Below are 27,421 nucleotides of genomic sequence, written 5' to 3'. Positions count from 1 at the left end.
AAAAAAAAAAAAAAAAAAAAAAAAAAAAAAAAAAAAAAAAGAATTATACAATGCATCTACATGACCAGTGATTTCTAAGGGCCACACAGCTAGTTTGGTTTATTATGTGAAAAGCATATCACACCGAGTATACAGGAAATACCTCAAGTATTTGTTGAAGGAGCATCATCAATTTCTCCTTGAACCTCCACAAAGGACCATCCCTCATACTAGCATACTTGAGGAAAAGCCAACAGCTTATCTACCCACACCTTTGCATCGTTATGGACTGAAGGTTTAACTTGTAGAATCGTTTTGGCTACTCAGCAGGAATGTCATCTGGGCCGTTCTGTAGGAGAAAAAGCCCCTACCAAAAGTTTGCACTTGACCCAGAATGCTTTGCTCCTATTTTCAAACTCTGTGCCACCCAGAAAGGAAAATTAGTAGTGGTCACCTGCAGTTTTACAAGTTGCTAGGCATTTGACTTTAGTGATCCCAAAAAGATAAAGAAATGGAGTTATATTTAGTACCCAGTTTGCTGGGATGGGGACGGGGAGAACTGGAGAAACTGGGTGGCGGTCTGGAGAATGCTTACCATCGAGTCTCTGCAGCAGGTCATTCTTGGGTAAAGAAATGACTTCCACAAATTCTAAACAGACAAAGTGCAAGTGAAAACAAAGCTAACGTCAAGAGCCTACCAAAACAACCCAAAATGTCTGCAGCCATCACCACTACACTAAGCCATACACGCTCGGCCACCAGGAGTTGCAGAACATACCTCCATCCCCTGGAAATAAACAGAAGGAGAACATTTCAGCAAGGCCTGGAGTGGTAACGTCGGAAGACTTTTATGCAAGAGGCGTCAAAAAGCTTTGAGAATTTCACAGAAACCTGGGTCTCTGCTAACTTAATTTATATACATTGTCAAACTCAAGCAGTATGAAGTTATTCTCCACATAATGTTAAGTAGCAAAATTTAAAGCATATTCGATAGTATGTATATTTTTATAGATATGAATCTGCATATCATGTAAAATATACAGAACATATAAAAAGTTACCATTTTAACCACTATGAAGGTACAATTCAGTAGCATTAAATAACATTCAGAACGGTGCACAACCACCACCAGTATCCATCTCCAGAACTTTTCATGACACCCAACAGAAACTTGGGATCCACTCAACACTAATTCCCCATCCCTAGTAGTGCCTACTCTACTGTCTTCCTCTATCAGTTTGTCTATTCTGGGCACCTAGATAAGTAGAATCAGAGTATTTGCCCGTCATGTTATCGCATGTTTCAGCATGTGCGTGTGTTTGTGTGCGTACTACATTTTGTGTATGCATTCATCTGCTGGCAGACACTTGGGTTGTTTCCACAGAGGCGGCCATGAACACAGGCACACAAGTATCTGAGTCCCTGTTTCACTTCTTCTGGGTGTAGACTTAGGAGTTGAAATGCCAGATCATATAATAATTCTGTATCTAATATGCTGAGGAACTGCCAAACTTTTCCACAGTGTGTCATATGTAGATGTGCAGTTCAAAAATTAAGATGTATGTATGTATGTATGTATGTATGTATGTATGTATGTATATATGTATGTTTTGGAGACAGGGTCTCACTCTGTTGCCTGGGCTGGAGTGCAGTGGCATGATCTTGACTCACTGCAACCTCTGCCTCCTGGGTTCAAGTGATTCTTGTGCCTCAGCTTCCCGAGTAGCTGGGACTACAGGTGCGCACCACCATGCCTGGCTAATTTTTGTATTTTTAGTAGAGTCGGGGTTTCACCATGTTGGCCAGGCTGATCTCGAGCTTCTGACCTCAAGTGATCCACCCACCACAACCTTCCAAAGTGCTGGGATTACAGGCATGAACCACCACGCCCAGCAAAAAATAAGACTTAAAATTAGTTGCAGTGGGATACTGAAACATAAATATGAACAACTGAAGAGGGTAAGAAATTAAAGAATATCACTGATACTGATTTACTGTGGTGCACATATAAATACCCCCTTTAAAAGGATGGGAGAGACAACACGGAATTGACAGAGACATCACAGCTTTTGAATCCAAAGTTGCTAAGAAATATTATAGAGCGAAGAGAAATAGTGAATAATCTGCTGCCCCTTAACAATTACTTAGGCCATTTTTTTTTTTTTTTTTTTTTTTTAAGAGAGACGTGGTCTCATTCTGTCACAGAGTGGCACCATCATAGCTCCTCCAACTCCTGGGCTTAAGTGATCCTCCCACATCCCCTTCCAGAGCAGCTGGGACTATAGGGGAATTTAGGCCATTCTTACAATATACATGAAGACAGAAACCAGGGTGATTTAAGTTTCTCACTGTTTACTACTTAAACCTGCAGCTCATATTACTAAGTGGGAATACACTTCATGTAAAAAACAGGGAAATATGTCATTTAATATTTTTTTTTTTTTACAAAGAAAGCATAAAGATGAATGAAGTGGCAAAAGAAAAATGCTAAAATACATGATTAGGAAGAGAGACAAGAATACTGATGAAGTCTATTTGAAAGACTGATTCTTTCCATGAAAGACTACATTCTTTTAATAAATCAAACTAGCAGCAAGTTCCAAGACACGTAATGCAACCACACCACCTGCATCACAGCCGACGCACACATACCTGGCTTTGGCTTTGGTCTTGCGTTTTCGGCATCGTCTCCGTTAATGGTGACTGTCACGATGTGTACGGTACAGTTTGACAAGCCTGGGTCCATACAGACCGCTGTGGAGAGAAGGGACAGTCAGATGCGTCAGTCCCTTTGGCATTTGTTTCACTATGGTCTTAGGAAGAAGATGCGTCTCGCAGCTCAGCATTGATGTGGAGGTAATGCACGAAAACTAGTTCTCACATTTGGTAGGCAGATCTGCAAGCTGCAAAGCATCTGGCCACTCACTCTCCCCAGAGCTCCCGAGTCAAGCTTGCTAGGTCTGTGGGGTTAGATGGTACTGTCAAGTTGTAAAATCCCTTCACCACATCAAACTCAAAAAATCTTCCAGTGATGAGGGTAGCACACGGATGAGATGGGTGAGCAATAAAACTCAGGGTGTAGGAAATTCCAAAAGGCAATTTATTTTTTGAGACAGAGTTTCACTTTGCTCTTATTGCCCAGGATGGAGTGCACTGGCGTGATCTTGGCTCACTGCAACCTCTGCCTCCTGGGTTCAAGTACTTCTCCTGCCTCAGCCTCCCGAGTAGCTGGGATCACAGGTGTGCACCACCTGGCTAATTTTTGTATTTTTAGTAGAGATGGGTTTCACCATGTTGGTCAGGCTGGTCTTGAACTCCTGACCTCAGGTGATCCACCTGCCTCGGCCTCCCAAAGTGCTGGGAATACAGGTGTGAGCCACCACATCCTGCCAAAAGGCAATTTAATTTCATTAATTCTCCCCCAACTTCAGGCCCTTCTGGCTCCAGTTTCCTCCTGGGAGGGGAGATTCCCTTACACTTGGTGACCATTCCTAATCTATGATTTCTCTTCAGTGAATTCTGAGCATAAAGCACACCCAAATAATCAATCCCTTCCCACATAGAGGAATCCATCGCTTGGTGAATTTTCAAGCAATACCAACCTGGAGAGCATTCGGCAACGTCCCCTTTGTAGCCAGTTTCTTCTTCAAGCTCCCGGAGAGCAGCTGCTTCTGGGGTTTCGCCATCATCTATGAGACCTGCAAGTCCAAATCATTGGTGTGATGGGAGCGGGAAATCCGGTTCTTCGAACCCCTCCTTTTCTTTTTTTTGAGATGGAGTCTCGCTCTGTCGCCCAGGCTGGAGTGCAGTGGCGCGATCTTGGCTCACTGCAACCTCCGCCCATCCAGGTTTAAGCAATTCTCTGCCTCAGCCTCCAGAGTAGCTGGGATTACAGGCGCATGCCACCACGCCCAGCTAATTTTTTGTATTTTTAGTAGAGACAGGGTTTCACCATCTTAGCCAGGCTGCTCTTGAACTCTTGACCTCGTGATCCACCAGCCTCAGCCTCCCAAAGTGCTGGGATTACAGGTGTGAGCCACCACGCCCGGCTGAACCCCTCATTCTTCTAACACACCTGCTGCTGCGTTATGTTAGAAGAATCAGAGCACTGTGAAAAGTGGTCTTACAGAGAAACCTGAGGATTGGAACTCTTTTTTTTTTTTTGAAAATGGAGTCTCACACTGTTGCCCAGGCTGGAGTGCAGTGGTGTGAACTTGGCTCACTGCAACATCTGCCTCCTGGGTTTAAACGATTCTCCTGCCTCAGCCTACTGAGTAGCTGGGACCACAGGTACGCACCACCACGCCAGGCTGATTTTTGTATTTGTAGTAGAGGCTAATTTGCATTTTTAGTCTCACCATGTTGGCCAGGCTGCTTTCGAACTCCTGGCCTCAAGTGATTCACCCGCCTCAGCCTCCCAAAGTGCTGGGATTACACGCATGAGCCACTGTGCCCAGCTTGGAATTTTTATAGAAACAAAAAGGCAAAAGAATAAAACTCTAAGCAGACAAATCAGGTTCTGAAGGCATCACCCAGTCATCCTATTCAGACCCAGATCCTTCATGATCCTTCATGACCATCTCCATGCTACTCTGCACAGCATGGGCAGCATCTGTGAGGAGATGTGACTTGGTGGTGACCAACTGGCTTAGGCTTGGGAGCTTGCTGTATGACTGCAGCACAGGAAGCCTGTTCATGTTCTGCTTCCTTACATGTAGGATGCTGACAGCATCACCTGTCTTGTCTTCCTCCCTCACAGTAAAACACCGAGGCCCAGGAATGAAAGGCCAGAAAGGAGCAAACTGGTGGCCATTAGGGGACTCCCATGGCCACTGTGAGGAGTGAACAGAGAGCCCAAGGAAGAGGAAGGGAGCAGCAACGCAGACTCTTTTTCCTGAAAGGAATTAAAAAATTTAATGAGGCTGGGCGTGGTGGCCCACACCTGTAATCCCAACACTTTGGGAGGCCAAGGTGGGCGGATCACCTGAGGTCAGGGGTTCGAGACCAGCCTGGCCAACATGGTAAAACCCTGTCTCCACCAAAAATACAAAAAATTAGCCAGGTGTGGTGGTGCGCACCTGTAATCCAGCTACTCGGGAGGCTGAGGCAGGAGAATCACTTGACCCTGTTAGGTGGAGGCTGCAGCGAGCTGAAATCGTGCCACTGCACTCCAGCTTGGGCAACAAAAGCGAAACTCTGTCTCAAAAATAAATAAATAAATAAAATAAAATAATGAAAAACTCGGGCTGGGTGCGGTGGCTCATGCCTGTAATCCCAACACTTTGGGAGGCTGAGGCAGGAGGATCACTTGAGGCCAGGAGTTTGGGGCCAGCCTGGGTGACAAAGCAAAACCCCATCTCTACACAAAATTTAAAAATCGAATGCGGTGATGCACGCCTGCAGACCCAGCTACCCAGGAAGCCAAGGCAGGAGGATCACTTGAGCCCAGAAGGTCAAGGCTGCAGTGAGCTGTGATTGTGCCACTGCACTCCAACCCGGGCAAACAGCTAGACATAGTCTCCAAAAAAGAGCCTGGGCATGGCGGCTCACACCTGTAATCTTAGCACTTTGGGAAGCTAAGGCGGGCAGATCACTCGAGCCAAGGAGTTAGAGATCAGCCTGGGCAACATGGCAAAACCCCATCTCTACAAAAAATACAAAAAATGAGGTGGGAGGATCACCTCAGCCTGGGGATATTGAGGCTGCAATGGGCTGTGATGGTGCCAGAGCACACCAGCCTCAGCAACAGAGACCCCATCTCAAAAAAAAAAGGAAAAGTGAGAGAAGAATTTATTAACGTTAATATTAAAAGTTATTAAATAGCCTGGCCAGGCGTGGTGGCTCACGCCTGTAATCCCAGCACTTTGGGAGGCCGAGACCAGCCTGACCAACATGGAGAAACCCCGTCTCTACTAAGAATACAAAATTAGCCAGGTGTGGTGGCACATGCCTGTAATCCCAGCTACTCAGGAGGCTGAGGCAGGAGAATCACTTGAACCCGGGAGGTGGAGGCTGCAGTGAGCTGAGATCGTGCCACTGCACTCCAGCCTGGGCAACAGAGCAGGACTCCGTCTCAAAAAATAATAATAATAATAAAACATATACCACTAATAACAAATAGATGAGATTTAATCTCTTTAGATGGGAACAATCCAATAAATTGTTGCCCTATCCAATAATAGAGGGCAATAAATTCTGGAGACCTTTAATTACTGTGCAAGAAAAATATTCTAGTTGAAATGAAGAGTCTCCTTGGCCTGTTCCCACACAGCAGAGCAAACCGTCTTCTGCATTCATATTTCTTGGAGTTAAGAGCCTGGCCTAGGCTGGGCATGGTGGCTCACGCCTGTAATTCCAACACTTTGCGGGGCCAAGGTGGGTGGATCACCTGAGGTCAGGAGTTTGAGATCAGCCTGGGCAACACAGTGAAACCCCGTCTCTACAAAAAATACAAATATTAGCCAGGTGTGGTGACACACGCCTGTAATCCCAGCTACTCGGGAGGCTGAGGCAGGAGAATCGCTTGAACCCAGGAGGTGGAGGTTGCAGTGAGCCGAGATCACGCCACCACACTCCAGCCTGGGTGACAGAATGAGACTCCATCTCAAAAAAAAAAAAAAAGGCCTGGACTACTTATCAGTGGAAATTTCCATTAGCAGATGGCTAATGACAAACAAATAAGCTGAGAAGGGCGATTACTCAAAAGGCTGGAGATGGCCGGGTGCAGGGGCTCACGCCTGTAATCCCAACACTTTGCGAGGCGAAGGCAGGCAGATCACGAGGTCAGGAGATCGAGACCATCCTGGCTAACACGGTGAAACTCTGTCTCTACTAAAAATACAAAAAATTAGCCGGGTGTGGTGGCGGGTGCCTGTAGTCCCAGCTATTCGGGAGGCTGAAGCAGGAGAATTGCTTGAACCCAGGAGGCGGAGGTTGCAGTGAGCTGAGATCGTGCCACTGCACTCCAGTCTGGGTGACAGAGCGAGACTCTGTCTCACAAAACAAAACAAAACAAAAAACACAAACAAACAAAAAGGCTGGAGGCAACATTGCCAAGAGGAGGTTGGGATGGGTGGGAGGTGGCCTTGTGTCACCTTCATGGGTTCAGAGGGTTGTTGGGTGTCCTGGGGACCTGGAGGAGCATCGCTACGAAATGGTTTAGTTTTACTTAAATCCACAAGGACAGATTAAAAACTGCAGAGCTGAGCTTTGCAGTTCTCAGGCTTTACCCTGGTTCAGGCCAACATCCCCTAAGAAGCAATTTGATGTTGAGTGACTCACCTGCAGGGAACTCTATGCAGTAGCCCCCTACTGGTGGTCGGAACTGTTTCACCAGAACGATACACTCATAGTGAAGTGTTCTCTGCAGCACGGGGATGACCGCGACACCTGTCAACAGGAAATGGAACCAAGGAAATCCCTAATGAGAGGTCAGCAATGCCAGCACGTTGTTTAGAGCAAGCTAATGAAAACCCCAGACTTTAAGAAACTCCACTTTAATCTACAATACTGGCAGTTAATCTTGGAAGCTATTTTAAAAATGTAATTAAAAATCATCACTTCTATGTTGTTTACACTTTCTTTTTTAAACAAAAAGCCTGTTTGTCACAGTTTCTTAAAACTAAAATTGGAACTAAAACGAAACATTCCCTACAGGGTCAAGGATGTAAGGTTTCTGACTACATCAACCTTCCACAGAACCACTTTCCAGCGGGTGGCAGCCCTACCGCTGGTGAGGCCACAGCCATCCCTGTGCTCCTGGGTCAACTTTGAGCAAGAAATCAAGTAAGTTCCACTGTCTGCAATAAATGCTAGCAAGACTGATTTTCCTGTTTTAGGGTAAAAGACCTCTCCTCTCAAGTTACTTGGCCTTCATTAAAACCTAAGAAAAACAAAAACGACTGGGTTTCAGAAAACACAAAGCACCCAGGAGGGTCCCCTGGCTCCCCACAGCTTCCTATCTGTGAAGCCAGCAGCTGCAGCACAGCTACTGTTTGCTTCCAGCAAAAACGGAAACCAAAAGTAAATGGAAAAATAAGAAAAGCCTAGTGCCCAACTTTCCCTCGACCAGAGTGATTCTCAGGATTGTGGGCTCTTTGCAGTCAAGGAATTCATGCCTGGAGGGGAAGGTGAATGGAATAGGCTTTGCCCAATTAATTCCGTGTCCTCATTAACCTGTAAAGCAAGTGGTCCATAAGCATAAGGGTGTGCCAAGTAACTTTTCCAAACTAAAGGCGCTCACCTAGATCCTTCGAACAGGACACAAGGATTTCTAGAAGTCATAACATGTCTAGACACTGTGTGGCTTCAAACTACACTGATTTACATTTAGTTATAAACATTAGAACTTCCCCTCAAAAACACTGTTTTGAGCTTAGATAACAGAAGCCAGAAGTTACTTACAAAGAAAACTTAATTTAGTTATATAGTATGGCAAAAACTAAGCGGAGATTTAAAGACACAACATCATAATAGAAGTTAACTTGGTTCCACTGAAAACCCTCTTACGATCACAAGTGCTAACTTCCTTTCTAAAGGGTTAGAATAGGTTTGCACTCCTACCATCCGCAGTCTGTTCTTTCCTGGTTGTACGTTTCACTGATTCCCAGGTTCTGTTCAGGCAGAGAAGAAAAAAAGTCGTTAGTGCTAAAGAGGAGAATTTTCTTAGGTTTTCTGTGTACAACCAGAACTTCTTAAATGCAATGCATGCAAATGTACTCATGATACTGGTCAAGAAGACCACAGCAACAAATGTCTGCATTAAAAAAGCTAATTCTGCTTTCCTATAGCTTCTGAAAATTAACAATGAAAACTCTTGCCACCCTACCCCTCACCTTCTGGGTGCCCCCGAAACAGAAAGCCTGCTAAGCATGTGAGCTGCCGCTTTCTCAGAAAACTTTAGTTTAGATCCTCTGTCTCTGGGCAAGGAGCACAGCCAGTGGCGGATTAATAAGCAGGTAATGCAAATGAAGCCACAGGCAAAGACTCATCCCGTCTCTAGGAACAGAAGCTACCGTGGACAACATGAACTATTGAGATTTTCATATCATTTTGATTTTTAAAATATGTGACCTAAAACACACAATTTAAGAAGGTCGAACCTTCCCATTTATTAATGGAAGAATTATTAAATAGAGGCAAGTGCCCTACTTTGCATGTGTGAGATCTTATCTAGAAAAAGTGGGCTGAGTAACAGTACAGTCCTGCTCTCTTGTATGGCTTTGTTCCTGGTTAGCTATTGGTTTCTGACTGTTACCCAACTCAGCTTTTGGGTAACATCTGTGCTATTTTACTTTCTGGCCTTGGAACATGGGGCACAGTTGTACAGGAAACCCAGTTACTGACACAATTATGCAGTTTAAATGGACGAGGCATAAAAGGAACATTCCCCCTTCACTCTCTTCTCCCTACAACAGAAAAAAGCAGTGGTAAGAGACCAGAGTGGAGAAGCAAACAATTTTAGGATCTCTTTTAAAGGAAGTGAGACATGTGGGTGGCTCTGGGGCTTGGGATAAAAAGGAGTTACCACCTGCATCTCAATAGTAAGAGCTGCAAGATATCCTCCTCGGAAGAACCCTCCTGCTCATGCTTCCTATCTGGCTGTCCTTAAAATTTGGACCTTGTCATATTTTCATTAAAACTGTTCAAATATTTAATTTGCTTTTTAAAAAAACAAAACAAAAAGACTGTCTGGCAATCGTAGGTCTTTCAGCATTGTACCCAAATTCTGAAGGCCAAATATGTCGAAATGAACACAGGAAAATCAAACAGACTTCTATGACAACTCACAGCAGCTCAACATTCCTGTTAGTAGCAAGGAGCTGACCAACAAGCAATGCTGGTAAGTAAATCATACAGATTGCAAGAGATGAAACACCTTTTGGCATAGCTCTCTCTCTGCTGCTTCCTAAGGTTAGTCCTAAAGACTGAAGAAGACAGTGCTGGGAAAAGCACTGAAGGTCCCATCCTAAACACTAGGAATAAGGGAAACAAAAAGAGGAGCATCATTATCGTGGTTAAGGTGAAGGAAATAAGCAGTCATGAGCCATAAATCACCAGCAATAAAATGGAAACGCATTGGTAAGAAATCTTGGAATAAGATTGCCCAGTGAGAGCTCCAGCAACTTCAAAGGGCCTGTGAGATGCACACCTGACTGGAAGTCAGCTCTTAGTCTCTACTTGCCTACCAGCTAAGCCTAGAGCTCCAACCTCCCGGAGACTCTCCTCTCCTTTGTAAAAAGCAGGAATGAGTATGTTATCTCCAAAACCTCTTCTGGCTTTAGGATTCTGCTTCCAGTGAGATCATCCTATTCCTAGTCTCCTTTGTTACGGGAAAGCCTGTTGGCCTTCCTCCCTCTAGTTCACCAACACAAGAGGCAGGAGGGTCACAGAGGGTGACTTCGGCACTGTCTTGAATGTCAGTAAAGACACAACACTACTGAATATTTTTATATTTCTAAAATTAACCCCACATCCCCGTTCATGAATGAGACGGTGGAACACAGGATTCTCTAGCTGCTATTTTATCTCTTAGACTCAGCCCTCCATATCCATGGGTTCCGCATTCGTGCATTCAACCAACCACCCATTGAAAATACTTAGGAAAAAAATTGCATCTATACTGAACATGTCCACACTTTTTCTTGCCATTATTCCCTAAACAATAGAGTACAACTGTTGACACAGCATTTGCATTGTATTAGGTGCTGTGATAACTCTAGAGATGAAGTGTGTGGGAGGATGTGCGTAGGTTAGAGGCAAATACATATTGAATATATGCATTTTCGTATCAGGGAGTTCAGCATCTGTGGATTTTGGTATCTGCAGGGGGTCCTGGAACCAACCCCGACAGACACCAAGTGACAGCTATACAGGTTGAGTATTCCTTACCCGAAACGAGAGGCCGGAAGTGTTTCAGAGTTTAGTTTTTCAGATTTTGAAATATTTGCCTTACCCTCTGGGTCTCAGGCCTTTTTGACATTTTGAACAGTATCTTTACCCCACAGAGCAGGAAATAAGCCAAAGAACCCCACAATGAGTCATGCACATAGGTCTCAGCCCTGTGTTGTGGGGAACTGCTGCTGGGCATCCAACCTGCACACATGCCATTTCATGACCCTCTGTGGGAGTGCTTGTGGAGGGAAGTTGCCGTGTGTGTGCAAAGGATATATCCGGCTGGGTGTGGTGGCTCACACTTGAAACCCCAGCACTTTGGGAGGCCAAGGTAGGAGGACTGCTTGAGTTCAGGGGTTCGAGACCAGCCTGGGCAACATAGTGAGACTCTGTCTCTACTAAAAAAAAAAAATTAAATTAAAAAAAAGGATATGGCCGGATGTGGTGGCTCATGACTGTAGTCTTAGCACTTTGGGAGGCCAAGGTGGGTGGATCACCTGAGGTCAGGAGTTTGAGCCATCCTGGCCAACAACCCTGCCTCTACTAAAAATACAAAAATTAGCCAGGCATGGTGGCATGCACCTCTAGTCCCAGCTACTCGAGTGGCTGAGACAGAATTGCTTGAACCAGGGAGGTAGAGGTTGCAGTGACCTGAGATCACACCATTGCACTCCAGCCTGGGCAACAGAACAAGACTCTGTCTCAGGGAAAAAAAAAAAAAAGAAGGATATAGCTGAGCTGAAGGGGAGGATCCCTTTTCCCCTGGAGGACACTGAATGCCTGTGTTGTATGCCTGTGTTTTGACTGCAGCCCGTCACATGGAGTCAGGTGTGGAATTCTCCAGCTGGAGCATCATGTTGGCAATGAAAAGGTTTTGGATTTTGCAGCATTTTGAATTTCAGATTTTCAGATTAGGGCTGCTCAACCTGTACACACAGGCTTTTATATCAGGTCAGAGATAACACATCCTATAACTTATACATCGTGGCATACTGGAAAGTACAAAGACTCATTCTTCAAAGGGTGACATTCTGGTATGAAACATTAGTGCTTTACATAAGTCCTCTTCAGAGGCCAGGAAAAAAACCCTATGTATGGAAGAATGGACATGACTATGCTATAAATATGGTAGTTTGGTGGATTTTAGAGCCTACTCCCAATCTACTGAAACAGATATTCTGAAGTGAGATTTCGTCCTATTTTCAGAAAAGTCCCCATATGATTCTGATGTACATCCCTGATTAGGAAATGCAGGAAGGGCAGAGAAGACCAGTCAGGTGAAGAGATGAGCTGGTGCGAACACATTTTTTTATTTTATTTTTATTTTTTGAGACGGAGTCTTGCTCTGTCGCCCAGGCTGGAGTACAGTGGTGTGGTCTCGGCTCACTGCAACCACCACCTCCCGGGCTCAAGCAATTCTCCTGTCTCAGCCTCCCAGGTAGCTGGGATTACAGGTGCCTGCCACCACGCTGGGCTAATTTTTGTATTTTTAGTAGAGACGGGGTTTCACAATGTTGGCCAGGCTGGTCTCGAACTCCTGACCTCAAGTGATCCACCTACCTTGGCCTCCCAAAGTAATGGGATTACAGGCGTGAGCCACCATGCTTGGCCTCAAACACAAGTTTGGACTCATTAGAGTTGAGGGCTATGTTTTGTGTTATAAACTTAATTTGATAGGCAAAAGAGAACCAAAGTGTATCACTATACATTGGGCTCCAACCTCTCTATAGTTTCACAAATATAAATTACATTTGAACATATGGTGCTCCCTAAGACTTGGGCCTTGCCACATTTCTGTATTGGGTTTGGGCCCTAACTTACTTCATACATTTAGTTTTCCATATCAAACTCACTTGGCATTTTAAGTGAAGAGTTACAGTCTTTCATGGTCGATGGATCATACTGTGCTTAGCTTTCTTACTGCTGGGTTTTAATTCAGCAGTGCTATCTTTCTCTTAATATGTTTCCCACAGCTCTCCTACATTAGGCCTTATTACGGGATTTGCTAGTTTAGTAGATATAATCAAAGTTGTTCAGATTACTGGCAAGTCCATGTGTTTGCATCTTGATGATCTATTTCATCACAAAGAAATCATGTACTCTTATTGGATCACTTTGCAAATGGAGTTTTCATATTGATGAATTTGTATCATGTGATCTGGTTACTAAATTTCATTCTCATTCTGTTGTACTCCTTTTTATATTTCACTAAGTAAAAAATTTATTTTCACAGTATTTTCTTCTCATAGTTTATAATATCAAAGGATTGCTATGCAAAAATCTGGAAAGTAAAAGAAGAAAGGTTAACCACATAGCTTTTTTCTCACTTTGCTATAATTTTCCTTCCAGCTTTTTCTTACACATTATTTGGCAGAGTTTGAAAAGCATATACACACTTTTCTACTTTGTTATCAACTTAGGAACTTTTCCCATATTGCTAGGTTGTCTTCAGAATCTGCTTTTTAGACAGCTGCAGAGATTTTACCAAGAGAATACACTATAACAATTCCTTACCTATTTTTAAGATATTTAGGTTGCTTTCAGTTTTTCTGTCTCTTAAAATTTTGGTGAACATTTTCTATACATAAATTTACTTCTGAATACTAATTTACTTAATACTTTCTTTTTGTTGTTGTTGTTTTTTTTTTGAGACAGAGTCTCACTCTGTCACCCTGGCTGGAGTGCTGTGGTGTCATCTCAGCTTACTGCAACTTCTGCCTCACGGGTTCAAGCAATTCTCCTGCCTCAGCCTCCCAAGTAGCTGGGATTACAGGGCCACTAGGCCCAGCTAATTTTTGTATTTTTAGTAGAGATGGGGTTTCGCCATGTTGCCTAGGCTGGTCTTGAACTCCTGACCTCAACCGATCCCCACCCCCAACCCTTGGCCTCCCAAAGTGCTGGGATTACAGGCGTGAGCCAACACACCTGGCCCTTAACACTTTGTTAACACTGGGATTACTAGGTCAAAGGGTACAATATCTTCAGGGCTATTGACGCATATTGTGAAATAGGGTGTACAAAATGCTTTTTTCCCAATTTGCATTTCCATGAGGCAGGCACGTACCTCAAAATTAGCAATGTTGTTGTTTTCTCTTTATTTCTTCTAATTTAGAAATTAAAAGCTGATTTTACTAGAAGGAAGCAACATGTACTGTTAATTATTCTGTTGCCTTATCAGCTTAAACTAGGTTTGGCCCAAAAGTTTTAGGTCTACACTTGTCTAGTTAGAATGGTATTAAAATAGTTTTCTGATTAGTTATTGTAACACATTTACAACCCAATTTTATTCAGCAACTATAAATGATCCAAACATCCTAACACTGGAAAAACAGCTAAATTAGATTCTTTATTTAAAACAAGAGTTTACGAAAAAGAAAACATCAAAGTTTATGCAAAACACTCAACAGATAACCTGAGAACCCAAGCAACCAACATTTTATAAGAAAAAAAAAAGTTTACCTAGTTTTACCAGTAGGATCCATGTACGTTGTTTTTTCAAGCTTGACCCATTTTCCTTCTGAAATTAACTAAAAGGATATCAGATAATAAGTTGGGAAACTTTCAAACCAAGTTGTTTTTATCTAAAAGGGTTTTTTCTTTCACATTTCCTCTGTCCTTCCCCAGAATCCCAATAATCATGTTTCCTTCCTAATAATTTGTGGGCACGTTTTTCAGTTCAGAGTAGGTAGGTATTCAGGGTTGTTTTTTTAAAGGGCACTTCTGCTTCTTTTTGAAATTTCTTGGTGGTAGTAGTAACAGGTGAAAAGAGGCCGGGTGCAGTGGCTCATGCTTGTAATCCCAGCACTTTGGGAGGCCGAGGCGGGCGGATCACGAGGTCAGGAATCGAGACCATCCTGGCTAACATGGTGAAACCCCGTCTCTACTAAAAATACAAAAAATTAACCGGGCGTGGTGGTGGGCGCCTGTAGTCCCAGCTACTCGGGAGGCTGAGGCAGGAGAATGGCGTGAACCCGGGAGGCGGAGCTTGCAGTGAGCCGAGATCGCGCCACTGCACTCCAGCCTGGGCGACAGAGCAAGACTCCGTCTCAAAAAAAAACAAAAAAAAAAACAAAAAAAACCACAAAAACAAAACAGGTGAAAAGAAACGACAGTCTAACAACTCCTGGGGGTTGGTGGAGGGGGTGTGGGGCATGGAGGTAACTGGAAGGGAGCACATGGGGTGAGGGTCTCCTGGGACACTCCTGGTCCGTCCCCTGACCTGGGTGCATACAACACAGGTGAGTTTCGTATGTAGAAATGGCCATTTCTAGACACTGGTATTTTTCCTATCAGTGATGACACAGGAAGGCGGACTGTGGGGAAACAAGGTCCGGGATTGGATCTCCTATCATGACACGTGGGTTTCCCACCCAACTGCAGATGGACACCCCAGGTTCGTTCTGCCTAGACATTGGGGAGTTCTGGTGTTGGAGACTAACTTACCTACGGCACTATACTGAACTGAGAGGAAAGCATCACTGCGTATGAAGCAGTAGCCTTTCTCCTACTATCCTATCTTTCACTTCTTGCCAGCAGCAACCTAATCATTTTCAGCATCTGTTCACAGACAACATGGAAAGATTTTAAACCAAAAGGAATTCCAGAAAGGTGTCAAGACCAGAGTTCCAAGATGAAGGATTTAAAATTTATCCACTGCAATGGTTCCCGCAGGAAGAGACTTTTAAAGCTAAATTGAGTAACACAGAGACATACATTGGTTCTAGAATTCATTGGAATTTAGACTACAATTAACAACGTAGGTTTTTATTGTTCTTAAACACTCATGTTGGGCCATAAACAGCCAAGTTGTGACAACTACATATGAAATATCTGAGTCCGCAAATGCATATATTCTTTCTTCTTCTATCTAGGGAAACATAGGAAGGATTAAGAATTTTTCTGTTAAGAGCCCAAATCTACCTAGAGTCTCAATTTCACTCATGCACAGAGACACACTACTCCTCCCACACAACAGCAAAATGTGCCCGAGCCCCAAAAAGGGAGTAGGAAAAACCTTCACAACTGTCTTCAAGAAGGAAAGCCCACCACTGTAACAACAAATAGTCTAGATATTTCTACTAAACTCAGATTTATGTGGCGGAGGGAAAGGAAAATGAAAAACAAGTTATACCTCCTCTGAAATGATATACTGTTTGCCATTCTGAGAAGATTCCGTTGGTTCTTGGCTCTCCATTTTCAAACTAGTCTTTACAGCCCTCAGGTGAGAAGTTCACCCTGCAAGATAATGAGATTTGTTTAGGCTAAAATTATTTTTCTGAATTAAACATTCGTCCACAGGCCACTAGTCAAAGTACTTAAATGGCAAAAAATTCATCTGCCATCAACGCTGCCTGTCTCAGTATCGGAGGGAACTGCCACAGGCGGAAACGTGAACAGGGAGGCCTGGGGATTAGCCAAGAAGGATGTGACAGCAGTCCCAGTCACACTCAGCCACACCAGTCAAACTCCTGCCGTGCCTGTTCTAGGCACTTAGAGGCCGACCTTCTTCATCAGATTTTTCTTTTTTTTAAGAGTCTCACTCTGTCGTCCAGGCTGGAGTGCAATGGCATGATCTCAGCTCACTGCAACCTCTGCCTCCTGGGTTCAAGCGATCCTTGTGCCTCAGCCTCCGGAGTAGCTCGGATTACAGGTGTACATCACCAGGCCTGGCTAATTTTTATATTTTTAGTAGAGACAGGGTTTCACCACATTGGCCAGGCTGGTCTCGACCTCCTGACCTCGAGTGATCTGCCCTCCTTGGCCTCCCAAAGTGCCGGGATTACAGGCGTGAGCCACCGCGCCCAGCCTGATTTTTCTGACTCCGAATCTTAAACTCTTTCCAAGGGAAGACAGCAGAAAGATTATTTACCACTCTCCATGCCCACCTCTCAGTCTTTTATCCATCCGTTACACCTAAACTTACTTATTTTTTGAGATGTAAGATCTCATTCTGTTGCACAGGTTGGAGTGCAGTGGCGAAATCATGGCTCACTGTAGCCTCTACCTCCCAAGCTCAAGCGCTCCTTGCATCTCAGCCTCCTGAGTAGCTGGGATTACAGGTGCATGCTACCACAGCCAACTAATGTTTTGAACTTTTGGTAGAGGTGGGGTCTCACTATGTTTTGCAGGCTGGTCTCAGACTCATGGGCTCAAGCGATCCTCCTCCCGCCTCGGTGTCCCAAAGTGCTGGGATTACAGGCATGAGCCACTGTTCCCACTTCCCCATTTAAGTTTCAGCACATATCAAAGTTATAGCTGCAGAGAAAGGATCGAGCAGTACTACAAGTTCTGTTATGAAAAGAGCAGGCCCTTATCCCATTTATTGTAGATTATTATTTCCTCTTTCTTTATTCCTTCATTTTCGGACCTTGCCTGTCCGAAGGTCAAAGTCTTTTTCTCTTACCCACATGGTTGATAATTCAGCTGTATATAGAATTATAGACCCAAAGCCAATTGTCTATGAAACTGTAAGGCATTGCTTAGTTGTCTTGCTTCTGATGCTACTGTTGAGAAGTCCAAAGCTATTCTTATTCTTGATCTTTTTGCCACGTGACCTGTCTTCTTCCTCTGGAAGCTTGTAGTTAGTCAGTTTCATGTTGATGTTATTGTATTGGGAAGTCAAGTGGGTCCTTTCAATCTGGAAACTTCTTACTATGCTTCTATACATTTTTCTTGAACGACTTCACTGATAATTTCCTCCCCTGTGTTTTCCTCTGTTGTTTCTTTTAAGAACTGTTACTTGGACCAGGCACAGTGGCTCACACCAGGAATCCTAGCCCTTTGGGAGGCCAAGAGTCTGAGACCAGCCTGGGTAACATGGCAAAACCCTGTCTCCACAAAAATAAAAACTAAAAAAATTAGCCGAGCGTGGTGGTGGGCACCTGTAGTCCCAGCTACTCGGGAAGCTGAGGCAGGAGGGTCACTCGGACCCAGGAGTTGGGGGTTGCAGTGAGCTGAGATCACACCACTGCACTCTTATGTTCCACGGTTCTCTAACCTACCCCACCTAACTTCGGCTTCAAAGAAAATACAGCCCACCCAGCATCAATTCTCTTCCTGTCTTAAAGGAAAATGAGTCTGCTCTTTGTTTCTTCTGGGACTCAGTGATCATACTGCCCATCTGATCTTCAATTTGTCCCCAAGACAGCAAGCTTCCCTATCCTAAAATACAATCAATAACAAAACCAACTGTATGAATATTAATGAAGTGCCTTTACAAATCAAATATCTGATTGACTATCATAGGTAACCTGGCTGAGCCCCTTGTGGCCAACCTGTGAAAGATGAGATGACATTTTAGGAAAGTGGCGGTGAGGCCGGGCGCAGTAGTTCACGCCTCACGCCTGTAATCCCAGCACTTTGGGAGGCCAAGGTGGGTGGATCACGAGGTCAAGAGATGGAGACCATCCTGGCCAACATGGTGAAACCCTGTCTCTACTAAAAGTACAAAAATTAGCTGGGTGTGGTGGGGCGTGCCTGTAGCCCCAGCTACTGGGAAGGCTGAGGGAGAAGAAAGGCTTGAACCCAGGAGGTGGTGGTTGTAGTGAGCTGAGATCGTGTCACTGCACTCCAGCCTGGCAACAGAGTGAGACTCCATCTAAAAAAAGTGGTGGTGAGTGGGACAAAGACCCTCACCCCCCCAGACCTCACTTTCCAGTGAGGAAGAACACAAAATTTATGTCAAGTGACTCAGCGTTTCATGGAGAAAGATTAAAACGGATGAGAAGTGTGGGGAAGATGGGAAGAGTAATCTACACGGAGTGATCAGGCAAGGCCTGTTTAATTTGGTGACTTCTGAATGGAGACCTGAAAACAATAAGGAAGTAAACCGCGTAGAAGTTTAAATATTTAGAGACAGATATTAGCATATTGGAACCTGCAGCCCTACTACGAAAACAGGCACTTATTCCTTTGAAAGCATCACAGATGATAATTTATTAGGCAAATTTTTTGTTGTTGTTGAGATGGAGTTTCGCTCTTGTCGCCCAGGATGGAGTGCAAAGGCGTGATCTCGGCTCACTGCAACCTCTGCCTCCTGGATTCAAGCGATTCTCCTGCCTCAGCCTCCCGAGTACCTGGGATTACAGGCTCCTGTCACTGCACCCGGCTAATTTTTACATTTTTAGTAGAGATGGGGTTTCGCCATGTTGGGCAGGCTGGCCTCGAACTCCTGACCTCAAGTGATCCACCCGCCTCAGCCTCCCAAAGTGCTGGGATTACAGATATGAGCCACCGTGCCTGGCCGCTAAAAGAGAGTATTTCTTTGGAATGCAATCAGCCTCAGAGGGAAACAGTATTGTGCAGCAATCTACTGATTCTGTGAATGACAAAAATGAGCTATTTCAAAACTATATTCTTTACTATGAGATTCCCAAACATTTCAGAAGGACTGTAAAAGTACCTCAGAAATTTTTAGAAACAGAAAAGGAATGTTGTTTTTAGCACCATTTCAAAAGCAGAAGCCAAATAGTGCCATTCGGGGGCCAGCCACTACCAGCAACATGCTGCAGAAAGAACGAGAAATGAGCTTTAAATTCCATGCTTTGTACGCCAGTGTCTCCACCACTGTGACGGAGTGGAGTTTGCCTTAACTGACTCAATGCTATTTCAAGATTTAAATGCAAACTTTGATATGAATTTTATCCACTTCATTAGTTAGAATTTAAGGTTATTTGCATATTGCCAATATGTGTATGGTATGAAAAATATACATGTACACGATGTTGAGTGTTCTATAATTTCCTTTTTTTGAGACGGAGTCGTGCTCTGTTGCCCAGGCTGGAGTGCAGTGGCACGATCTCTGCTCACTGCAACCTCTGCCTCCCGGGTTCATGCCATGTTCCTGCCTCAGCCTCCCAAGTAGCTGGGATTACAGGTGCCTGCCACCACGCCCGGCTAATTTTTTGCATTTTTAGTAGACACGGGGTTTCACTGTGTTAGTCAGGATGGTCTCGATCTCCTGACCTCGTGATCTGCCAGCCTCGGCCTCCCAAAGTGCTAGAATTATAGGTGTAAGCCACCGCGCCCGTGAGTGTTCTACAATTTCACTTATGATTGTCCTTAGTCTTTAAAGTCACAAGCTGTTTTAATTCTCATAAATCGTTTTAACTTAATTCAGTTTGAACACTGACGGTCTAGGATATGTTGGATGTGCAATTCTCCAGAGCATAAGAAAAACAGTAGTGAGGGGAAATGCTGTAAGATTTTTAGATGTCTTGCACAGTGGCAGGCAGAAGTCTCTAACTAGCTTTGAGAGCACCAGCAGTGGAAATGTCTGTGTATATACTCAGTGCACATTGACCACTATGCTTGCCCTTGAGCACGTTACAGTTTAGCAAGCACATCTGGGGCAAAGACCTGCCTCAGAGACACCACCATACCAGGATGTTTTAAAGGAGGGACACACACATCCACTTGGGAGGCAGTGAGGAAAATGAAAAAGCCTTTTTTTTTTTTTTTTTTTTGAGACTGAGTCTCACTGCAATACCCAGGCTGGAGTGCAGTGGCACGATCTCGTCTCACTGCAACGTCCATCTCCGGGGTTGAAGCAATTCTCCTGCCTCAGCCTCCTGAACAGCTGGGATTACAGGCCCGCACCATCACACCCAGCTGATTTTTGCATTTTTAGGAGAGACGGGGTTTCACCATATTGGCCAGGCTGATTTCGAACTCCTGACCTCAAGTGATCCGCCCGCCTCAGCCTCCCAAAGCACTGGGATTACAGGGGTGAGCCACCACACCCAGCCAAGATTTTTAAAAGATAGTTTGATGTGAAGACATGGCTTAGAGACCAAGAGTGCAGGGAAAGCATTCCAACTAGAAGACACCACATGAACAAAGGCAGAGACATCGGGGCAAGGGTGAGAAATTCTGAGTGTATGGTAAGCTCTGTGGTTCTCAAGCTCCTCTTCCACTTCCTCCTTTAAAAAACAAAGGAAAGGCCGGGCGCGGTGGCTCACGCCTATAATCCCAGCACTTTGGGAGGCTGAGGCGGGTGGGATCACGAGGTCAGGAGATCAAGACCATCCTGGCTAACATGGTGAAACCCCATCTTTACTAAAAATACAAAAAAATTAGCCAGGCGTGGTGGCGGGCACCTGTAGTCCGGGCTACTCAGGAGGCTGAGGCAGGAGAATGGCATGAACCCAGGAGGTGGAGCTTGCAGTGAGCCAAGATTGCGCCACTGCACTCCAGCCTGGGCGACAGAGCGAGACTCCGTCTCAAAAACAAAACAAAACAAACAAAAAAGCACAAAGGAAAAACCACCACCACCACAAAACTCCCAAAACAACTCCACATATAATGATGATTTGCGAACACATTTCTAAGGCCATACACAGATTTGGCTGGATCTCTGCCTCCAAAACTGCAGGCCAACAAAGCACACAAAGCTAACTGGCATGGCACAAATTACTGTTGTGATATGAGGTAGTTTTGGGGACCAGTGCCATGCATTGCATGTGCCTATAGTCCCGGCTACTCGTGGAGGCTGAGGTGGGAGGATCGCTTGAGCTCAGGAATTCGAGATGACCCTAGGAAACATAGTGAGACCCTATGTAAAAAATGAAAAAACAAACACCAAAATAAACTAATTTTGGGGTTAGGCAAGTACAGCCCTCTACTGAAAGGGAGGAAGTGATTAATTTTTCACCAACTTCAGCATGCCAGTATTAGTAACAACAGCTGCATAAAGAGTTAAGTGGGAATTTAGATTCCAGAAGTTAAACTATGAACTCAAAAGACTGGTTCTGCAGTTGGCACTGAGGCTCATTACTCAATCACCGTACCCGAATCCCAGCCATCTGCTGAGGCTGCAAAGTGAAGCAAAAAATCCTAACAAGAAATTGTATGTTGGCTAGGTCTCTCCCTGATAAAAGATGAATATTGTTAGTATCAACCATACTCAACCAAATACAAGATGCAGGAGCCCACATCATAAGCAGAGCCTCTGACTGACAAAAGAGGGTCAGGCACTTGGAACAGTTTAATAATTGAATAGGGAAATCAACAAGGCACTTTGAAAGAAATTAAGTGGGAGGCTGAGGCAGGAGAGTCGCTTGAACCAGGGAGGTGGAGGTTGCAGTGAGCCGAGATCATGCCACTGCACTCCAGCATGGTGACAGAGTGAGACTCTGTTTCCAAAAAAAAAAAAAAAAAAAGGAATTAAGTGGGAGAGAGAATCCATTTTTTTTGCAGTAATAACTTACTTTATGATTGTCTGGTTAAAGTCAGGCATCAAATTGGGCATGTCTAAAGTGGCAATCTACATTCTGGCAGAATAATTACAAAGAAAAGTCACTTGATTTAGAAGGAACAAAGAATCAAATAATTTGTAGTTATATTTAATAATTTTGGTCATAGTTAAACATTTTTAAATTCTATTTTTAAAAGATAATATTCTGGCCGGGCTCGGTGGCTCATGCCTGTAATCCCAGCACTTTCGGAGGCCAAGGCGGGTGGATCGCTTGAGGTCAGGAGTTCAAGCCTAAACAACATAGTGAAACCCCCCGTCTCTGCTAAAAATACAAAAAATTAGCTGGGTGAGGTGGCACACGCCAGTAGTCCCAGCTACTCGAGAGCTGAGGCACGAGAAAAGCCTGAACCCAGGAGGCAGCAGTTGCAGTGAGCCAAGATTGCATCACTGCATTCCAGCCTGGGCGACAGAGCGAGACTCTGTCTCAAAAGAAAAAAAAGGATAATATTCTGATGTATCCTTCTTTTGTGCCATTTACAGTAAAAAATTTGGGTACCTACAATTGAATTCACTTATGGGTTTTTTGGTTTTTGTTTTTTTTTTCATTCTCTTTAGGTGTGGCCATTGGGTGGGCAGGGAGGAATTAACGTTTACTGAAATGATGCTACTTGGTGATCTCCAGGAATCATTTAGCAGGTGGTTTATGATCCTCACATGTAATTCTGGTTGACCAAAAGCGAACTGACTGTAGTGACCCTTGGGAAGGTGAATTGGTTACAGACGTATGGTAATGAGACTGTAAAGAACCGCTTATAATAGTCCAGGCAGGAGATAACAGGTCTGGAGTAGAGTGGTAGCCGTGGCAAAGTGACATTTAATTTCCACGAAGACGGTTTTAAGGGAGACTGGAACATCGGAAGAAAAAAGGGGTGATGCAGGGCTCAAATCTGTACACACTTGTTTGAGGTGATGGCAGACATCCAGATGAAGAAAACCAGCAGACAGGTGAAAATATTAATCTAGGATGATTAGTCATGCTATGGATTCAGAGAAATATGTTTTTGCATTACTTCATTAGGAATTGCACAATAAATCTCCTCCCCCATAATCACATGACTACTGACTTTTCAGCATGCAGGAGAAAAAGCAACTATTTCCACTGTTGAAAGGTTTTGTTGGAGAAACTTGATGAATACAATGACTTCATGGCTTAGTGAAGACAACCACGGTGGTTAAAATACAGTGAACGCTCATTTAGCTGTATCCATTCAAAGTATTTGAGCATCTCCTATTTATAACGTCAATTTATTTGATGCTGGTTAAATGTGTAACAAGTTACTTAAAACCAACTGTAATACTAAAAAGTCATTGAACACACTTCTAAAGTATACTGCCTGAATAAAAGGTATCTATAAAAATTCCTTCCCTGTAGTATCTATATTATTTATGCTTACAAACTTAGCTGCTTTTCTACACACAACTGCAATTCTATATTAAAGCTTTGCAACTGCCTTAACCTCTACACTCTTTCTTTTTTTTTTTTTTTTTCCGAGACGGAAAAAAAAAAGAGTCTCACTCTGTTGCCAGGCTGGAGTGCAGTGACGCGATCTCTGCTCATCGCAACCTCCGCCTCCCAGATTCAAGCGATTCTCCTGCCTCAGCCTCCAGAGTAGCTGGGACTACAGGCATGCGCCAACACGCCCGGCTAATTTTTGTAATTTTAGTAGGGACGGGGTTTCGCCATGTTGGCCAGGCTGGTCAAACTACTCACCTCAGGTGATGCGCCCGCCTGGCCTCCCAGAGTGCTGGGATTACAGGCATGAGGCACCGCGCCGGGCCTATGCTCAAATGTTTCTTGGGCTGTTAAAGCACTGCTCCTTGCAGAAGGGCTATGTTCCCGGGATCTATTTTCTTCCGTACATTCATTCCTATCTTCATTAGAAAACATCTGACCTAAATAAATCCCCCATCGATGCTAACATCTCGTTCCGCTGCAATTTTTTACTTTCTAAGTCAAATCAAAACAATTATTTGAGCGACCGCTCCTGTCTGCCATTAAGTCTTTCTGGCACCACCCTCCAGACATATATACAATGTTGCTTCTTTCCCTCAAAACAGAATGGACTGCATAGTTCCGGATCAAGGCATAAATGAATCATTACTGTCCAACCCCCACCAACATACTCTGCAACATTATAATCTATTTACCTCTGCTTTGAAAATGTATTATTTAAAGCACTGCTTCCAACTAGCCACTTAGTAACATTTTTGAGAAAAACAAAAGAAAACCTAAAACAATATATATATTTCTGGGGGGAAGAGTTCCTAACTCAAAATACGCAGATAATTCTGTTTATTATTCTAAGGAATACCCTTCTGAAGAGGCCTGCAGTCGGTGGGGCTGTTTCTAATTTAAAACTACTTAGGTGGACCAGGAAGAATGTACATTTAAGGAGATACCTTTAGACATAGCCTCGCGCAAGCCTAAAGCTCGTATGGTAAGCAACACGACTAGGGGTTAAAAGCGGCTAGTTAGTAGGCCCGGCGCGGTGGCTCACGCCTGTAAGCCTAGCACTTTGGGAGGCTGAGGCGGGCAGATCACCTAAGGTTAGGAGTTCGAGACCAGCCTGGCAAATATGGTGAAATGCCGTCTCTACCAAAAATACAAAAATTAGCCGGCGTGGTGGCGCGCGCGCTCTCAGCTAAGGCAGGAGAATCACTTGAACCCAGGAGGCGGAGGTTGCAGTGAGCCAAGATTGCGCCACTGCACTCCAATCTGGGCACAGAGTGAGACTCCGTCTCAAATAAATAAATAAAAGCAGCTGGTTATTTCTAATTCTTTTAACGAAACAAACAAAACTGAACTTTGCTGGGTGACAGGAGTGAAGCAAAGGAAAAAACGATAGTACAAGTTCGATTCGAATTCTTCCAGCCTTATGATTCGATCATTGCAGGAATACTGATAAAAAATCTGCTTTTTTTCCAGGTTGACAACTTTTGCGAGGCCAGACTAAACGAATTCAGCGCTCCAATGAGACTCCTCTTTCCTCTGCTTTCTCAAATTTACCTCTCTCCTTTTACCTCCCAAAGTCGAACCCTCCAGGATCGTACAGGCGGTATTCCCTCTACCAAGCATTCTACTCTGCAGATGCTGCAATCTTTACACTGGAACTAACACTTAGCTGTGGTGTTGCCCGCTTTCTTTACTCGGAGTAGCCCAGGCTCTTCCGCTCCAATCCCCAATTTCCCTCCAATCCCCAGTTTCCCTCCAATCCCCAGTTTCCCTCTTGGGCGCCTGGACGCGTGCCCAGCCGCAGCCTGGGAGACACCGCGCGGCTGCACGCACCATGCAGATGTGCTCCCTCTCCCCTTCTTCTTCTCCTCCCCAAAGAGATTTTGTGCTGTGACTGGCTTGCCCCGGTTACTTACTCCAAGGTGTAGGGGTGAAGAACGGAAGAGGACGAAATAACTAGCTGGAAGCAGCAGTGTCAGCCGATGCCGGTGCCACGGCTCGAAACACCGGCGCCTCTCGCGGTGCTAAAAGGATGGGCGCGCGCCCTCCTCCCGGCATCCGTAGAACCCCCGCCTTTGACCTAGCTTCAGGTGATTACTTTCCGGGTCAGCGTGCGTCTAGGGCGAAGACGGAGTTGTAAACTTCTTAAAATTCCTCTCTCAACACTTCGGTAATTCCTCTTTCGAGACTAAAGCTCTTTTTGTGTGCTTGTGTGTCAAGCGTATGCCCCGGGATTCGCCTTCTCCGCTTCCTTTTCTCGGTCTTCTTTCTTGCTTTAGGGACCGGAAGAGTCCTGGAACCAAAATAGCTCGGCGGGCACTTCCGGGGCCGGATCCCAGGGTTCCCGGAGGGTGCAGGCAGGAGAGGGAAAGGCAGCGGCGGCGGCAGCTGGAGGATGAAGAAGGAGCATGTGCTGCACTGCCAGTTCTCCGCGTGGTACCCGCTCTTCCGAGGCGTTACCATCAAGAGGTGAGATGGCAGGGGGTTCGCCCGGCCGACCGGCCAAGGGGAACTGCGACTTGTGAGCGAATCTTACTGCCCTCCAAAAAAATGCAGGCCTTCTAGCGACTGCATGGGAGGGAGTGTGTCGAGAGGGAAGTAGATCAGCAATTGTCTGCGTCCTGTTGCGAGCCAGCGAGTGTGCTGGCTAGGAGGCTCAGTTGTGGTTTCAGTGAGGGTCGGAGGCGGGAGGAATAGTGGATTAACCTAGTTTAGGCTTGGGGGTTCACCACCACTACTTTTAGAATGGCCCCAGGCGCAAGGTAATCACTGCCTAAGTCCACTGGGTGACTTAATTGCTTTTCGCCACCACCCCAGAGGTTGGAGATTGGGAAGGTGAAAGGATACGTAATGACAGTTAGATACGAGAACAAGTTCATAGATCTGTTGTACAGCACGTAGACTATAGTTAATGACGATACACGTATTCTTGAAAAACGGAGAGGGGATGTAGTGTTCTCACCACAAAAATAACTATGTCAGGCAATGCATTTTAGTCAGCTAAATTTATTCCACAATGTATATATACTTCAAAACATTAGGTAGGCGGCAAGTATTAATATATACAATTTCATCTCTCAGTTTTTTTAAAGGTGTTAATAGAAAATCTGGGGTTTGCACTTACTGATTTTCTGAGCCAATATTTCAGTAATTGCTGATTCATTATATAATGGTTTCATTCAATAAACATCGGATATGTACTTGAAAATGTGTAACTGGCTTAGAATGGTCAGTTAAAATGTGTAAGAAAAGTTTCAGGTTCTTAAATAGTATTGGAATGTCTGGTAGAACCTTAGATTCATTGTACTTAACAATTTCGCTTGTTAGCTTTGTAAGAGTAAAATACTTAGGAAGGCTTATTTGTAATCAGCAAATAGACATATTAAAAAAGAAACTTGAGTAGATTATAAATAGAATTTAAATTTTTAAAGAGACTTTTAAGTTGCAAAGTTTCACTTGAAATTGGTTAAAATTTAGTAGATTTTCAAACATAATAAGATTTGTTAGATGAAATTAAAAGCCTGAGGAAGAACTAGATTTTTTTTTTTTTTTTTTTTTTTGAGACGGGATTTTGCTCTGTCGCCCAGGCTGGAGTGCAGTGGCACGATCTCCACTCACTGCAAGCTCCGCCTCCCGGGTTCACGCCATTCTCCTGCCTCAGCCTCCCAAGTATCTGGGATTACAGGTACCTGCCACCACGCCCAGTTAATTTTTTGTATTTTTAGTAGGGACGGGGTTTCACCGTGTTAACCAGGATGGTCTCGATTTCCTGACCTCGTGATCTGCCCGCCTCAGCCTCCCAAAGTTCTGGGATTACAGGTGTGAGCCACTGCGTCCGGCCA

At 44.5% G+C, this 27,421-nt stretch overlaps 3 protein-coding genes across 6 annotated transcripts in view; 2 read left to right on the top strand and 1 right to left on the bottom strand.

Annotated features, from left to right (window-relative positions):
* Positions 1–25,095, top strand: part of SEC61A2 (SEC61 translocon subunit alpha 2) — a 72,790-nt gene extending 47,695 nt beyond the window's left edge. Inside the window, exons 12-13 of one of the 3 annotated variants that reach the window (XM_058431884.1) lie at positions 7,636–7,764; positions 25,053–25,095. In XM_058431884.1, coding sequence (XP_058287867.1) covers positions 7,636–7,764; positions 25,053–25,080 — 157 coding nt within the window. In that variant the 3' untranslated portion in view covers positions 25,081–25,095. Of the gene's footprint in view, positions 1–4,738; positions 4,865–7,635; positions 7,765–9,682; positions 9,811–25,052 lie in introns of those variants that run through there. The other 2 variants (XM_032161632.2, XM_032161900.2) reach the window with 2 other exon arrangements.
* NUDT5 (nudix hydrolase 5) overlaps positions 1–25,637 on the bottom strand; it is a 28,653-nt gene extending 3,016 nt beyond the window's left edge. Inside the window, exons 1-8 of one of the 2 annotated variants that reach the window (XR_009211190.1) lie at positions 25,496–25,637; positions 16,004–16,107; positions 14,332–14,399; positions 8,542–8,591; positions 7,261–7,368; positions 3,582–3,677; positions 2,632–2,733; positions 575–766 (exon numbers count right to left, since the gene is read on the bottom strand). Coding sequence is in view for 1 of the 2 variants with exons in the window: in XM_032162197.2 (XP_032018088.1) it covers positions 575–628; positions 2,632–2,733; positions 3,582–3,677; positions 7,261–7,368; positions 8,542–8,591; positions 14,332–14,399; positions 16,004–16,066 (541 nt within the window). In the remaining variant the exon portion in view is untranslated. The remainder of the gene's footprint in view (positions 1–574; positions 767–2,631; positions 2,734–3,581; positions 3,678–7,260; positions 7,369–8,541; positions 8,592–14,331; positions 14,400–16,003; positions 16,108–25,495) is intronic. The other variant, XM_032162197.2, reaches the window with a different exon arrangement.
* The window catches only part of CDC123 (cell division cycle 123), a 49,183-nt gene continuing 47,380 nt past the window's right edge, over positions 25,619–27,421 (top strand). The window contains exons 1-2 of the mRNA XM_058431900.1: positions 25,619–25,749; positions 25,859–26,048. Of these exons, the coding sequence (XP_058287883.1) occupies positions 25,975–26,048 (74 nt within the window). The 5' untranslated portion in view covers positions 25,619–25,749; positions 25,859–25,974. The remainder of the gene's footprint in view (positions 25,750–25,858; positions 26,049–27,421) is intronic.

This window comes from Hylobates moloch, unplaced genomic scaffold (assembly GCF_009828535.3).
Source record: "Hylobates moloch isolate HMO894 unplaced genomic scaffold, HMol_V3 SCAFFOLD_2, whole genome shotgun sequence".
Classification (NCBI taxonomy): domain Eukaryota; kingdom Metazoa; phylum Chordata; class Mammalia; order Primates; family Hylobatidae; genus Hylobates; species Hylobates moloch.
The sequence above is the reverse complement of the archived record's forward strand: the minus strand, read 5'-3'. Positions and strand labels throughout refer to the sequence as shown.